The sequence below is a fragment of the Drosophila persimilis genome, unplaced genomic scaffold (assembly GCF_003286085.1).
Source record: "Drosophila persimilis strain 14011-0111.01,24,50 unplaced genomic scaffold, DperRS2 tig00000000-arrow-pilon, whole genome shotgun sequence".
In the NCBI taxonomy this organism is placed as follows: Eukaryota; Metazoa; Arthropoda; class Insecta; order Diptera; family Drosophilidae; genus Drosophila; species Drosophila persimilis.
The window spans coordinates 12,123,404-12,138,796 of NW_020825288.1; the positions used below are offsets into that span (position 1 = coordinate 12,123,404).

General features: G+C 48.7%; 2 protein-coding genes across 5 annotated transcripts in view; one reads left to right on the forward strand and one right to left on the reverse strand.

Annotated features, from left to right (window-relative positions):
- The first annotated feature begins 1,078 nt into the window (after positions 1 to 1,078).
- Positions 1,079 to 2,372, forward strand: LOC6588096 (WD repeat-containing protein 91). The gene is made up of 3 exons (XM_002013330.2): positions 1,079 to 1,322; positions 1,404 to 1,544; positions 1,604 to 2,372. Exons 1-3 carry the CDS (start codon positions 1,079 to 1,081, stop codon positions 2,179 to 2,181), a joined length of 963 nt encoding a protein of 320 aa, XP_002013366.1. The 3' UTR covers positions 2,182 to 2,372.
- Positions 2,373 to 2,696: 324 nt separating this feature from the next.
- The window catches only part of LOC6588101, a 41,902-nt gene continuing 29,205 nt past the window's right edge, over positions 2,697 to 15,393 (reverse strand). The window contains exons 3-6 of one of the 4 annotated variants that reach the window (XM_026986953.1): positions 13,265 to 13,614; positions 12,249 to 12,524; positions 6,833 to 9,762; positions 2,697 to 3,887 (exon numbers count right to left, since the gene is read on the reverse strand). In XM_026986953.1, the coding sequence (XP_026842754.1) occupies positions 2,764 to 3,887; positions 6,833 to 9,762; positions 12,249 to 12,524; positions 13,265 to 13,614 (4,680 nt within the window). In that variant the 3' untranslated portion in view covers positions 2,697 to 2,763. Of the gene's footprint in view, positions 3,888 to 5,666; positions 9,766 to 12,248; positions 12,525 to 13,264; positions 13,615 to 15,393 lie in introns of those variants that run through there. The other 3 variants (XM_026986947.1, XM_026986958.1, XM_026986938.1) reach the window with 3 other exon arrangements.

Consider the following 15,393-nt stretch of genomic DNA (forward strand, 5'->3'; position numbering starts at 1 on the left):
TCTTTCAACAAAAATTTTCATTTCTATATTTTGGGTGTATCTTTTCTTAAGATGCTTGTTATGCATTGCATAAAGCTTAAGAACAAGCATTACCAAAATTAAAATTCGAAATTAACATAACGCGGTAATTTCAGAGGCAATTTCCGTCGTTACAATAACCACAAACTATAGAGGAAACAACCGTCAGAACGGTGCATCCTATAACGGTAATATTAGATTTGGATTTGGATGTATGGCTACAATTCTTCGTATACTGTCTTAAAAAAGAGAAAGATCCTTGTTGAAGCAAATTGACAAAAAAATAAAATAAGTAATGACAAAAACAGTTTAAATTTTAGTTAAAAATCGGAGATCAAGTTTTATTGAGAAATGAAACAGGTCATAAGATAGATTTCAATTATACTGGACCATATAAAGTAGATAGTATAGGAGATACTGATAATACAAACAAAAGAACAACAAAAAGTACATAAGGATAGATTACAACTTCTTCTGATATAATAATTTTATACATACACAAATAGTTAACCGGAAACTACTTTTAAATAATTGGCAAAAAATAAAAAATACAAAAAAATATAAATAACTTCATATGTAACACCCTGCTATATATATAAATTCATCTTAAGAGCGTATATATATGTAGTGACATAAGCAATTATTGTTTATGTTAAACATTTCTTTAGTATAGCAGCTTCTTGAGCACGGGTCAGCTAGCTGCCCAAACTGATGAGGCATTTTCCCAAAACTCACGCAGAACCCAAACGAGGGCAACCCAATTATACATTGCGTTGCTTCGTGTTTTTTTCTCCGCAGATAAGAGCATGAAATTTTTTTTTGTTGATTTTCACAATTTTCAAAATTACCTTCCAATTGAAATCTCGATATCGATAGCAAATTAGTGGCTGAACGGAAAACAGTGAATGCGTTATCGGTCACTTTTAAGGTATTTTATAAAATATGCTTGAACACTGGTCACTCTAATTCATGGTCACTCTAATTCATGAAAACAATCCGTGGTTGCCCAATATAAATTTGCAATTGTTTTTATTTGATATCCACGGTCTTCAACTGTTAAATGGCACAGGTGGCATTCCTCGATAACTTGCTGAGAGAATATCTCGTGTTTCGAGGCTTCTCCAGCACTTTAAAAGCGCTGGACTTGGAGCAGCGTACCGAGAGGGACCAGCACTTTCGGGCCGAGCGCATCCTGGAGCAGTTTACATATGCCGTGCAAACGTACGACCTGCACGGCCTACGGAGCCTATGGCTACACCTGGACAATAATCTGTTCACCAAGCTGGACCACACCTACGCCGTGGGTAAGCAGCCCACTACGAACCCGCCTATTGCTCCCAATCTAACAAACATACATTTTTGTGGGATTCATTGCATGCCCTTAGCCGTAAAGAAACTGGAGAACAGTCTGCTCAAGTACTATCTGGTGACGGCCTACAGCAACCACAAGTCGGAGAAGATATCAGAGTTCTTCAACAAGATGGCAGGCGAGCTGCAGCAGCAGAGCGAGTGGAAGGATTGGTTCTGTGGGTTGAGATTTGGAATCCCCTTGACATTCTTTGATTGGAGTTTTATTTGTTTGCAGATTTCCCCTTCTGCAAGAACGCAGAAGAGTCGCCCAGCTTTGCTCTTTACTTTACCAAACAGTGGCAGGACACGTCGCTGTTGTCGCTACGCAACTTCCTGACCACCGTCTATCAATGCTTGCCACAGCCCTCGTTTGTGCGTGCCGAGCAGGAAGCGGCCCATATGCAACGGCTCAGTGAGGACAATGTTGGCCTACGCTCTCGACTCCTACAAGCGCAGCAGGAGCTGCAACAGCAGGCGCAGCAACAGCCAGTCAGCGGTAGCTCGCACAACTTGAGCGGCGACGCTAACACGCGGCGGCGTAGTGTTTATCGGCATCAGCAGAGCCTAAACGATATCTTGCCCTTCGACATTAGTCCGCCGGGTCACATAGTCGACGACTTCTGCATCATTGCCTCCGAGGCGAACAGTGTGGGCCAGGCCAGTGATGCGCAGGCTCGTGGGCTCAAGCTACTTATACGCAATATCGGATCTGGAAGCTCTCCAGTTCTGGGACGGAAGGATCACGCCGCCGGCTCGGTCGGCGACAAGTCGACCAAGCGCAGATCCGGCAGCGTGGGCCGCAGTTGGATATAGACATGCAATAATCGTAGTAAATCAGTGATAGACGCATTCAAACATTCATATATTACTGCCTGGTCTCTGTGTGTTTTTCAATGTATTTATTGATTAGCAATTCTCCTTAGCTCGTAGACGTACAAAAGAAAGAGCAATGCGTGTAGCGTAATACATAATTGCAATAAATAATGTAAAATTACAAATAAATATAATGTATAGACGATTCGTATTTGCATTCGTATTCGTATATAAAATATCCGTTTATACAAGCAGCACAATTTTAAAAATACAGTTTATTGTATAAAGGTATTGTGTGTATATAGGTAATTGATATATGTATAAGTTTTGCATAAAGTAGCATCGGTTTTGACTCGTTCCATTTCGTCAATAAATGCAGGTTCAGCGTGTGGCTAGTGGGTAAGTGTAGGTGAAGCCTAAGGATTAGGATTGCTTGTCTCTCGATTATCCGATTGCTTCTTATGGAATATGTATCTATCCGAATCCACCCGTGCGAGTATGTGGGTGAGCGGTTTCGGGTCCTACTTCTGTGCCTCCTGCGAATGCAAAGGCGGGTTAGACCCGTTTGCATCGCCAAGTCTCTTAGAGGGCTGTCTCAAACGACGGCAGTGCAGTGGCCACTAGTGGAGCGTTCGCACATTTGTTGCTCTCTGCACTGGATCCTGCAGAGTTGCCTCCTTTGCCCGCGAAGGTGTGCTTAAACTCGCCGCGCATGAAGTTGTTCTGCTCGGTTTGCAGGAAAAAATTGCGCTTCAGATCGTAGCTGGAGGTGACAACAGGAGGGCTGATTGCTGTTTCTCCCGCCTCAGAGCTGGCACGTGATCCTCCGCTTGTGTTGGAGTGATCCTCCTCGCTGTTGGCCTCTGGTATTGTGGTGGACATAATGTCCGTTCGTGGTGCGGCAGATGCAGCGGCCACCACATTAACAGGACCACGGGCCTTTGGCACAAAGGTCTTGGATGGCGATCCGAACTGGCCCTGACGCAGCATCCTGCGGTTGGCAAACGTCTTTGGCGAGCCGCTCAGATCGAGCAGCTTGAGACTGGAGTTAATCGTGGCCTTGGCTGCTCCTGGCGCTGCAGTTCCCACTTTGGCAGCAGGTCCACTGGCCTTCGTCGTTGGTGCTGGGCCAGATGTTTGACCGCACGACTTCTTCAGCAGTTCCACGGCTGACATTTTCCGCTGTACGGGACTCGTCTTGGCTGACTTGGCCAGCAGCAGCTTCTTGAAGTCCATCAACGTCGTCTTGCTCTGACCAATGCGATCGGCGCAAGTGTTCAGTCGCTCCGGCGCATCATCGGACCAGTTTCGCGAGGGCTGCTTCATTGGCGGTACTTGGGCATTCTCTCCTGCCTTCTCCACCTCACCGCGAGTGGGCGTGGACGTGAGGAAGGCTCCGCCGCGAGTCCTTGGCACAATTGGCGATATGTTGCTTTTGCCATCTGGGTTGTCCACTGAGGGGCCAGCAGCTCCAGTGGCGGCCGCTGCCCGGGCCAGGCGATCGGCTCGCCGTATTGGCGTGGCGTACAGATCATCCCGGCAGGTAACGTTGCCACTAGGCTGTGCTTTCTGCTGGTTGCGGCGACTCTGCAGTGTCCAGTAGATGGGTGCGCTTCGCTGGAATGGCGTGGCTGAGTCATCTGTGGGCTGTGTGGTGGTCTGTGCAGGCTGCACTTGCTCATAGATGTTAGAGAAACGTTGATACCCTGGGGAGAAAAGATAAGTTCGATGCGAATTAGTCAACGGATACACAAGTCTGCCGATTTCATCATGGGTTTAGTAGGCAATTTCAAGTGCGGATGGTTAGGATAATCGACTAGAGAAGAAGCATTCAAAGCAAGCGGCGCCATACATACCTGGTAGTCTCGAATGAACGTATTCCCCTCAAATTTTATGCACGATTAATGTATATACATGGATCTGGTGAGCTGGTGCTTGGGTGCTATAATGTGAGGATGCTTTTGTATGCTTTGGGTGCATGTGGGGGTGGTGGATGGACGGTGGTATAAGTATGGGAGATCCTTTACCTCAATCAGCCTTGGGTATGGTATGGGTGCCATGATAATGTCAATGATTCAATGCCAAATTTTCGTTTCGTTTCTTTTCGTTTCGATTTATTTTTGTTGCAAAAACATTACTTACGATCGGTGGGGTGTTAGATGTTCTTTTGTGTGGAATGTGGTTTGGACTTAGGCGAGATCTTAAGGTTATGGCCATGAGCTAATTTTTCAAACTACGAGTACTACAGACTTGAGCACCTCCTCCTCCTTATGGGAGCAAGAGTATGTTATCGTTAGTTCTGGGAAAGTGTGCAAAAAACTACTACTACTACATTAACATAGACAAACACACATGCTGGCATGCTGGGATAAATGATGCAATAGAAGTCTTTTGCACGCTTTTGATATTACATAAATTTTGGATAAAAAATCATAAATAATTCGAGTAGTTTTACAAAAATTAGCATCATAGTCGTGGTAGAACATAAAAAACTTACGTATAAAACGTGAACGGTGCAAAAAACTTTACAAAATTTACAATAGACATGTGTTGTGTTGGAAAAGTTATTATTTATCATCTCTCAATCGATCATTTATTTTACATTTTTGTAACGGAATGATATAGATAATTGTGTTTGATCTACAGAACGATCGAAAGAACAAGAAGACCCAAGATTTTTATGTTAAGACTTTTGAATAAAATATATGCCGGATCTCATTGTTCTCAGTGTATTTTGGTCTGATTGCTGTCCTAGAATTCACTACGGGATTGTTCGTTGAACGTAATTGCCTTTTAGGGATGCTTTTTCAATGCTCTGGGAGTAGGTTCGTTTTGGAGTGTTCCGAATATTCGAATGAGAGCCCGACATATATTGAATACAAATTGCAAATGAGCAAAGGAAATGTTGACAAAAAATTAAGCGTGACGGACAACCAGTCCTGCGTCTTTCGAGCCGGCTATTGCTAAAACTATTCCACACAGGTACAACAACATGTTGGTTTATGTTAATTACAATTAGTTACAAACTTATAGTATTTTTTAGGGGTAAACGAACACAAATAACATTAATCTTAATCGCTATGGTTAAAACACACACAAACAAAAAGTTGGTTATTTAAACGGTTAAACGGGCCCAAAATTGGGAAAATAAATTAAAAAACAAAATATCAGGGTGTTCCCCTGTAGACTGCCGCAAGGGATAGTAGTATATCAAGCGTAGGAGCGCAGCAGCAGTGGCAGGGACATTGAACCCCAAGATACAGGACTCGAGACTCCACCAGGCAATTGAACACGCACACGAGCCTAGTGGCTGGCAAAGTGGAGGCAACATTAATGAGCGCCACCATGTGAAGATGCTGTGTGGTGCGGAGATTGTCAATTATTTTGCAGTGTTTGCTCAAGACGCCCTCCTTAAAGGCGCCTGGGACATGTGTGAAAAGGGTTGGGCATTGACAAAAGGTCAAACTACAGCCAGGGACAGGCTTTTACCAGATCTCCGTCACCTCGAACTTTTGCAAAATGCGCTGACGACGGACCCCGTTGTCGTCGTGGGGCAGAATGATTTTGAAAGGCCGCAGCAGCACGCTATCCACAAAGGACTTGTGGTACTTGGGGGCGGGCACGGGCGCTGTCAGCGCCTCCACATCGTCCTCCGAATCGGAGTCGGAGTCAGAGTCAGAGTTGCGTGCAGCAGTGTCTGTGTCTGGCTTTTGTTCGCTTTCTTGGGACTCATTGGCCAGGGCCAGAAGGGCTGGTGAGTCATCGAAATTTTCCAGCGATTTGTTCTTCAAATAGGAGGAATCGTTGCCGGAAGTGAGCGACAGGGAGAACTCATCGACGAGGCGCTCAAAGGATTTGGCTATCTTGCGCTCCCCGCTGGTGCTGGCAGGTGTGGCTGGCAGGTTGTTGAGGTTGCGCAGCCTAAGGGAACTTGTTGCATGCTGCATGGGGGGCAATGTACCCGAATTCGAGCCTGCGAGAGGGCCTCTCTCGGCACCGAACGAGAGCTGAAGTCCCTGGTTCTCCTTATTCATTTCCAGCTTCAGCTCGTCGTTGGCCAGCCTATAGCTGTTGTTGCGCTTGAGAGCGGCACGAGGCTTGCCGGGATTTGCATTTGCATTTGCATTCGCATTCGGATTCACATTCGGTAGGGAGAAGTGCACTGCAATTGGGTCAATCGATAAGGCAGGGGGTGGAGTTGGGGCTGGAGTCGTATTGTCATTTACTTTCGCCCTCGGCGGCAGCAGGGGTGGCAGCTGCTGCTGCTCCACCGCCTGCCCACCTTCATCCCCATCTTCAGCCCCACGGGGGTTAGTTTCCATTTCAGCAACCCTCACTTTCGACTCGCAATCTTTTGGACGCTGCTGCCGCTGTGGATGCTGCCCTACGCTTGATATGCTCGTGCCCATTGATGCGGATTTTGACTTGCTTTTGACTCCGAAATTGTAGTGTTTGTTAATGTTTGTTTCTGTTGCTGTTGCTGCTGCTTCTGTTGTGGCAGTGTTGCAAGGTAGCGTGTTATATACATTAGCAGAGGAGGAACAGGGTTTGGATTCGGTTTGGGGATTAGACTTAAGTGTAGGTGTAGGTGTATGTGTGGGTGGGCAAGCGAAATGGCAACTGTCTGCCGGCGGCTGGAGCACTAGCTTACCTTCTTCGCCGGAGTGGGCCGACGCCGTAGAGGAGGACGAATTGGTGGCCGTGGAGCCAGTCGATGAGTTGGAGTTGCCCGAGGGCGAAGGCATCATGTTGCCCGTTGCCGGGGCAGCGGCGGCGGCTGCAATTGTTTCGTAGAAGGGATTCGTGTGGTTGGCCAGCAACTGCTTCTGCTCCTGGTAGGTGCCTCCGCCGACTGTCGCTGACTGATACGCAGCCATGCTGCTGCTCTGAGGGATCTTGCTGAGCGGCGACTTGGCTACTATGGGACGCACATTGGCCACCTTGCGGTGGTTGCCAGCGATACCGCCGCTGCTCAATAGCAATAGCTTGGCGCTCTTTGTTGTCGCCGTCAGAGGGGATGTGGCCGTGGATTCTGCTTCTATAGATCCGGGTTCTCCTGCTGCTGCTGCTGCTGCTGATGTTGCACTTTCGCCCGTAGCGGCGTCTCGCGTTGCACTGAGCAGGGCACTTTCGGTTTCCTTTACGTAGGGCCCAGGTGCAAAAGTGGTGTGTGCACCCTTGCGCCGCTTCAAGCTGTCGGAATCGTATATGACTCTGCCCTCGGCCGTCGTGCGCACCCGACGCTGCTGCTGCTGCTGTTGCTGCTGCTGAGCGGCGACGAGCGATTTCTCCTCGCGCAGTTCGCTGATTTCCGCATACATCGGCACCCCGCAACCCTCGCTCCGGGTGGGTTGCTGCCTCTGCCGCTGCTGCTGCAGATGGGGTGGCGGGGTGGCCTTGCCAGCTGCTGCCGTCTCACCGGGCAGCAGCAGCTGTGCGCAGGCCCCGCTCTCGCTCAGCGGCAGCGGTAGGGCAGAGGGAGAGCCATGGGTTGCATGCCGACGCAAGTGCTGAGGCAGCTCGTTCAGCGACACGTACTCGGACGTAGCAGCAGCCGAAGCCGAGGCTCCGCGACGAACTATGTCATTGGAATAGTAGATGCCGAGGCTGGAGCCAGCGCCCGAGGGCGTAATCTTTGCCCTGTGATTGTTGTTGTTGTTGCTGATATCCGCAATGGTGACGTACTCGCCCGCCAGGTCGTAAAGCTCGTCGTCATTGACGGCACTGGCGGAGGCGGGCTTAGGCTTTGGCTTAACCGGAGAGCTTTTTCCCGGCACAAGCTTCACCTTGAGCTTCTCAAACATTCCGCTCAAAGCTTTCGTTGGCGTCTGCTTCAGCTCGTTTAGGTTGTGGTCTTTGCTACTCTCCGCATTCGCATTTGTTGGTGTCCTCTGTTCCGGCTCTGCGGCATCATCCTGGTCCACATCCACGTCCACGGAGAGATTGGTGAGGGTTCGATCGGCCTGCGAGTGGTGCTCGTCATCGTCGCTGGTCGTGGGCGTGATGATGCACATCGAGGGAATCCGCTTCGAGGTGATGGCCGTCTTCTGCTTGATCCGCTCGATGCGCTCCACTCCCTCCAGATCCGAGCTCTCCGAGAACTCCAGCTCCGTTGCCCCGCCCGGTAGAGGCATGGCCGAACGCTGCTGCTGCTGATCCTCCTGCTTGGCAGCATCCTCAGCATTGGGCGCCATCTTCACGTTCCTCTTGATGGTTCCCGTCCGTTCCAGTGTGCTGCCGATGGTGCTGCTGCTGTAGCTCCGCTCCAGGGTGCTGCTGCTGGCACTGTTGCTGTTGCTCTGACTGTGGCTCTGGCTCTGGCCAGAGCTGTGCTTGCCCAGCGAGCTGGTCCGCTCCGGCACATCCGGCCCGGAGATGGCTCCGTTCAGGAGCGTGGTGCAGACAGTGCCCGCCGAACTGGTCGTGGTCGAGGTGGAACCCCGGCCGTACAGCTCGTACTCGTTCTCCGCGTTGAGCACCGTCTGGTTCGACTGGCTGCCGAAGGAGTAGGAGCTGGTGTGCAGGCTCTGCTGCAGCGGGGTCATCGGTGGCTCCTCCTCCTTGAGCGTGCGCAGGCCGCTGTCCATGTGGAAAGAGGTGTAGTAGCCCTCGGTGTCGCAGCTGTACGCGGAGCTGGTCTCGTCGTCCAGATGGTTGGGATACGCCCCAGCCTCCGTCTGCAGCTCCGGCGTAGCTGTGCCCTCGCTGGTCACGCTGCTCGAGGCGGAGGTGTTCAGGAATCGCCGCCGGCTCATCATTGAGGAGGGCGGTCCACTGCTGTTGCACGGCTGGAAGCTGGACACATTCAGCGAGGTGTTGGAGGCACTAGACTTGGGCTGCATGGTGATCTCACTGCCGATGGAGGCGCGTCCCGACTCGGAGCTGGCGCTCCAGTTGCCGCTAGAAGAGTGCGGCTGCTCATCCTTGCCGGCCAGGCCGTGCAGTCCGTTCCGCCGCTGTCTGTTCAGCGTGGCCGTCTCCCGCATCTTCACGTTGGCCGCCGCCAGCGTGGAGGAGAGCTGGAGCTTGCCCCTCAGCTGGCCGCTGCTCGACACGCTCATGCTCTTCTCCGAGGAGGAATACGAGGGTTTTCGTTCGTGCGAAAACCGAGATTCACTCTTCTGGGCGATCAGATCGTGCACCACACACTCTTCGTCAATGTCGCGCTTGGGTTTCGCGCTGGCCTTGGACTTGCCACCACCCCGCTCCACGCTCGAGGAGCCGAGGCCCGGCGGCGATCCATGGCTGCTGCTGTCCGGCTTCTCGGCGGAACTGTTCTGGGAGCTGCATCCGCTGGTGTCCAGCTGGCTGCTCTCCCCAAGGCCGTTCAGCTCTCCCGCCCGGTGCATGAACTTGAACCGGTTGCGGCCCCACTGCTTCAGGGAGTTGAGGCGGGTCAGGGTGCTCTTGCCTTTGTCGTAGGGCAAGGCAACAGATTCCTTTTTTAAGATGTCGCTGGACTTGCTGCGTCCGAACTTCTTCGACTTCTTGGCGCCCTCCGGCGTGTCCGCACTGGCCGCAGCCGGTGCCGGCGATGTGGCACTCGATGAGGCATTCTGCTTCGAGGAGGACTCTCCATTTCTGCTTACGTGTGTGGGAATTCGGGTTTTGCATAAATTGTGCAACAGAACACACACATTTTTTGTTGGGTTAGGAGGGAACATAAAAGAGAAAATATATGTTTGGTATTTGGTTAGCATATTTGTAATGATTGATGGAAGATGTCATATGGAAGATGGAAGATGGAAGGAAGGGCATGGAAGACAGCCTCGTAGGACAGAGCCACACAGAGAGAAGGAGAGAGATGGTACGAGTATAGCAGAGAGTATAGCAGAGACAGAGATATTCCTATGTAATGTGATTATTGTGAGAAGTTTTTCAGTCAAGATTTGCTTTTAGACGAACGATCTATTAGACACACAGATGCACACGCACACACAACAGACATGGGAATAGATGGGAATCTAGAATTGTTGAGTCTAGAATCTAAATTAATTAATGGCACAGTTCAGAGGTTAATTTTCCCGAATACATTTGTATTTTTCTCATTTCGTTTCTCATTTTTCATTTCCCATTTTCTTGCTGTTCCCGCCGCCGCCTCATCTGTTGATTATTAGAGACGATTACAACATCTACATTTTAGTTTCGAGTGGAGCAGATCATCCATCCCGCCACTCTATGAGGCATCTATGTGGCATGCAAAGTGCTAGCGAGTGGCAGAGAGAGACGGGGCAGGCGCAGGGAGATAAGAATTCGACTCATTTCGATTCTGGGGCAAGAACGGCCTGAATTAGGGGATTCATCGGGCTGGAGGCTGGTGGGGAGGGGCCCCAAAGTGCAGTCATTGCTAAAAGATTTTCATTGAATTTCAATGTATGCATACTCGAATGAGCACAAACAAAATCAAATACGAAAGAAATGCCAGCTTTTGGGTTGGTCGATGTTTTGGATACCCTTTGCAGGAAAATCAGTCTAACAAAAGAGAACCCCCTTAACGTGCAGCATTAATGTGCCGCATAATGCAAAGGGCATTTATTTTTTCCTCCGTTCTACCTAAATGCTGAGTCTTTGCCTTGCAAACATAACTGTTAAATGAAGACTACCCCTTTTTGTGTGAGAGTAACAAAGAATCACGGAATGAATGCACTTACAGTTTTGCAAGAACTGGCCATCGGGGCGTTAGCTTTTTCGCTGGTTTCAGCATTTTTCGACTGCTGATCGCACAGCATACAATATTGAACAGCATTGACATAATGTGGCACACAAACTTGTAGTCTTTCTTGTGTGTGTGTGGGTGTGTGTGTGTGTAGGGTCTCTCATGTTGCACATATAGAACGCAGTCAAATGGAATGACGCCGTCTCTGGGCTGTCGCTGGGACTTGGAGCCAAAAGTCCATGGCTTTTGTGGGCAGACGCCCAACAAAACAAAATAAGATTTATGAAACTTTTAGCAAAAGGCGTCGCGTCGTGTCGTTTCGTGTGCGCCGTGGCATTTGAAAAGCACAGGAAAGGCTGAGAGTCTGAAGTAAAGTAAAAACTTGTGCAAAATCCTACAGAGGAGTTTGCCTCTCGCATGATTTATGCTGATGATGCGGCGGACAGCGGCGTGCAGCGGAGGAGTTGCAGGAGAGAGAAGCTTGAAAGAGTGGGTCGACTGACTGACGACTGACGACTGACTAGATCCCAGCTATAGGTCCAAGGAGGAGTGCATGTGGGTGTTCGAGGCTCGTGGCCTGGCCAAGAATGCATGGGTGCCCCACATGACGGTGGCTGTGGCTGTGGCGGGGGCGGGAAAAGGGCGAATGTCTGGTGTGGATCATGATATGTACGTGTATGGATGTATATGACTGTTCGTATTCATGTGGGTACTCTGTATCTGTATTAAATATTTTTCGTTGAATTTGTTAGGCTGTTGTTTTTTTTGCATTGAATCAAAAAATGTTTATCCAAAGTTGCATTGTTTCGTAATGTTTCCATTGTCGAATTCGTAAAAGGAATGCGGCTGAAATTCAATTGTAATTTGGAATGCAACAGCAAGTATCTAATTACACGTACATTAAGCTAAAAACACAATTTATTTACAATTTTATTTGTATTTCTTTGTACAACATTCAAATTTTGTTAAGCAATTTTCGTAATTTGTAATAATTTCATGCATTTTGTGCGGCTAATTCGGCAAACAATATATATAGTATTCGATATAATATGTAGTTAATGGCACAGGAATCTGCTTTGTTTTGTACAATCATAAGAAAGAAAAATCAACAAAAACAAAGAAAACTAAACAGCATAACAAATTGTTCAGCTACAAATTTGGCTGTTCACAATAATCTCATAGGAAAATGCAGTTGAGAATAAATGGGGGATACGATGGGTACGATTCTTCTGAGATATGATTCTTCAGATATGTACACATATACGATGTTTAGTATGGGACTTATGTACAGTTCTGATAGGCAGTGTGAGAGTTCTAGGAACTGCTCGGCGTTTGAAAGAGAAGTAAGAGATAGGTATCCGTCTACACGGATATCCATAGATAGATATATAAGAGAGCTAGAGATACATACCCATTGGCTGCGTCTTGGATCTCCTTCTGGTCGATGCCGGCTATCGTGTTCCTCCGCTTGCCGCGCACCTTGCGGGACCGCGACCTCCGGCTAACCGTCTGCACGTTGTCGTCCAGGTTGTTGGCCTCCGTCTGTCCGTTTTCGGGACTGGCGCTGCTCGAGGAGGCCGCCGGGGTGGTGCCACCGGCAAAGCATCCTGCCGTGGACTTGCGGGCCGCACACATTCGCTGGAAATTCTTTCCAGAAATGTTCACCGAAATCACTTCGGCGGGGTATCTGTGGAAACCGGAGAAGAGGGGGCCATGGTTAGTTCTCCTTTGGAAATCGATCTCCTGCTGTTGGGGCACAGTTTGAAGTGCGCTTTTTGTGGTTACCCAAACTATAATTCGTTTGCCCGAACCACAGCACTTTTGTGCCCCCAATCAGTGGAGCATGAACACGGCTCCGTCTGATGGCAGCGGCAGCGGCAGCGGCTGTGGCTGCTGCTCCATTTGGGAGCCTAACAAATGAGCCATGGCCGGAACGGGGCGTGGCCCAAAGGGAGGGGGGCTCGACACTTGCATAATTGTGCGGTCACCGCACTGTAAATATTCATACGATACGTAATTCAATTAATTTATTTAAGCTTTTTTATCCGAGCGATACGCGCGATGCGCTCTCTGAACAAACATACGACTGAAACAGTCGAAACACGGATGGAAAAAATGTGGAAAATGTGGACGGAAAAACAACAGTTTTTGTGGAAAATGTGGACAGAAAAACAACAGTTTTTTTGTGGCTGGAAAAACAAAAGCAAACACGTGAAATTTGCATAAAAAACCTATTAAAATTGTGTATTTAAAGTTCAACAAATTAACACTACACAGTACATTTGAAACTGTAATATGGAAACGGTAGATGTCAAACTTTTAGCTTAGCACAATAGCTCGCAAACTGTAAGGTAGGATTTCCATTTGAAGGCTAAACTTTGAGTATTTTGTGATTGGATGGGTAAATTTTGACCCTTGGATACTCACTTTAAGGCAATCTGTTTGGTCTGCTCCTCGGGTGAAGGCAGTCGATGATTCAAAGGCACATCTTTATTGATATCGTTCGGCAGCAATGCCTGATTGTGATGATGGGATGGATGATGATGATGGTGGGAGCTGCTGTCCGCCGCCTGGCTAAGGTTCTGGGCGTACAGGGCGTCGGCGGCATCGGCGGACAGCACGGACGGAGAGAGGGCGGGCGTGTGGACGCCACTGTCGCCGATGACCATGGAGGTGCTTATCGAGGTGTCCACATGGTGCATGCAATCGGGCGTGACGGTGACATCACCCAGCGCCTCGCTGGAGGTCCACTTCCGCAGATCCTCGATGGCAGCGGGCTGAAAGAAAGAGACAGATGGAATAGCAAAGGGTTAGGGATAAAGGTTGAAAAATGTGTCCATTTGGCATGCAAAATATTGTATGTTGCTTTATGTCCTGCCGGACAGCTCCCTAATTAGTCGCTGGAGGAGTCACGCAGAAGGCCTGAAAAATGTGTCTGCCTCCTGGCATTTGTGTTTGCGCAAACATTCTTTATGCTTTCCGCAAATTGGGGCAAGTCACGCCATTTACAAATCCCTCCCCAACCCCCTTCCCAAAAAAAAAGAGCAGCAACACGCGTTTTGTGCTTTCAAAGTGAAATTCAATCAGTCTAATTAAAAACAATAGAAGAACACGTGGGCCAGGGATACCCTTCCAAGGGCAGACTACAGTTTGGGACCCCAACAAAATGGTTTCCTCGTTCTTCACAATTTTCTGCGACTCTTCCCCATGCAGTGTAGCTATACACTCGGAGAAAAATGGCAGAGTGAAAAGAAACACAACCATAAATATTCGGTTTTAAAATACAAAAAAAGTGTAATTAAATGGAGTGTACTTTGATTCAAGCATAAATTAATCAAAAATTATACTATGGCCCATAGTTAATATATGTATTTAATACAAATAGGAAACACTTTGTCTTTAAATATGAATTACGTTTAATTAAAAAGCGGCTTTTTCCGCGGCTCACCACGTTCCCCCTCGTTTTTCTCTGGGTGTATAGAAAACATTCCCTAGATTCGAATTGTTTTCAATTCCTAAGTGAATTACTCTCTTAAAAAAGCAAAAACGCAATCGTTTCATTTGATTTTCGGTTCGACTGCTGTCGGTATCAATTGTAACAATGGAAAATCATGTGCGGAGTGAGGAGTGGGGAATGGGTAGTGGGGACTTCGGAATCGGGGAAACCCTCACCCCCAGAAAAATCTACATAAAAAGGCACTTGAGCTAGATTTCCAAATGGCCAAAGTCAGCAGCGGCTCGGCTCTCTCTGACCATAAAGAAAGACGGCTACGGCTACGGCTACGGTTACGTCTACGGGTATCCCACATCGGAGTCTGAGTCGCATTTTGAGTCTGCCAAAAACTCTTTCAGCGAGAGGGTGCCGGGGTTTCCGTCTTTCTTGTCAATGGATGAATGGGGCGGCCCAGTGGCCCAGGCGGCCCAGGCGGCTGAGCAACTTTTAACGATAAAATATTCGCACATAAATGTCGAGTGCCGTATATAATAATGCAATTTAAGTGCCGTCAAGTAAACAACAATAACAGCAACCCCTCCATGCCATTCCTTATGCCTTTGAATGCCTTTCCATGCCCCTCCATGCCTTTCGTTGCCATCTTGAAGATAGTTGCTGCCGTAACCAATAAACCGCAGAGCGCTAATGGGTCTCGTCTCGAAAGTCTGGGCTCCAGGTTCGGGTTCTTTTTCTCTTTGGGTTATCTGGGGAGTACGCAGTGCCAGGCCGAGCGGAACGTTGCGGCCAACTAGCGTCAAACGCAATGCGAAAAGGATTAAAAGTCATTTTATTAAGCAGCAGACGACAGAAACAGAACGGAGGAGATACAGGGAGAGATGTGTGGCTGGGGGACTGGCGACAGGCGACAGGCGACTGGGATTGACAACCCAACCGGCGCTGTTTTGGCCAAAAACAAGTTTGGCAACCTATCGAACAGCGATCCAAATTGTCGTCGTCGTCGCCGTCGTCGTGGCTGAGTCTGTGGCTGTCTTTGCCAATGGCATCGTCTATTGGCCATTGGCTGTTTGTCTTTTGGAGCTTATCTAATGGCCTGGCCAGCAGA

Excerpts from the sequence above, each read along its gene's own strand:
- LOC6588096 (XM_002013330.2), top strand. The coding sequence starts at position 1,079 with ATGGCACAGGTGGCATTCCTCGATAACTTGCTGAGAGAATATCTCGTG. Across the intron at positions 1,323-1,403 it reads GGACCACACCTACGCCGTGG|CCGTAAAGAAACTGGAGAAC; the intron begins GTAAGCAGCCCA and ends GCATGCCCTTAG. Across the intron at positions 1,545-1,603 it reads CGAGTGGAAGGATTGGTTCT|ATTTCCCCTTCTGCAAGAAC; the intron begins GTGGGTTGAGAT and ends ATTTGTTTGCAG.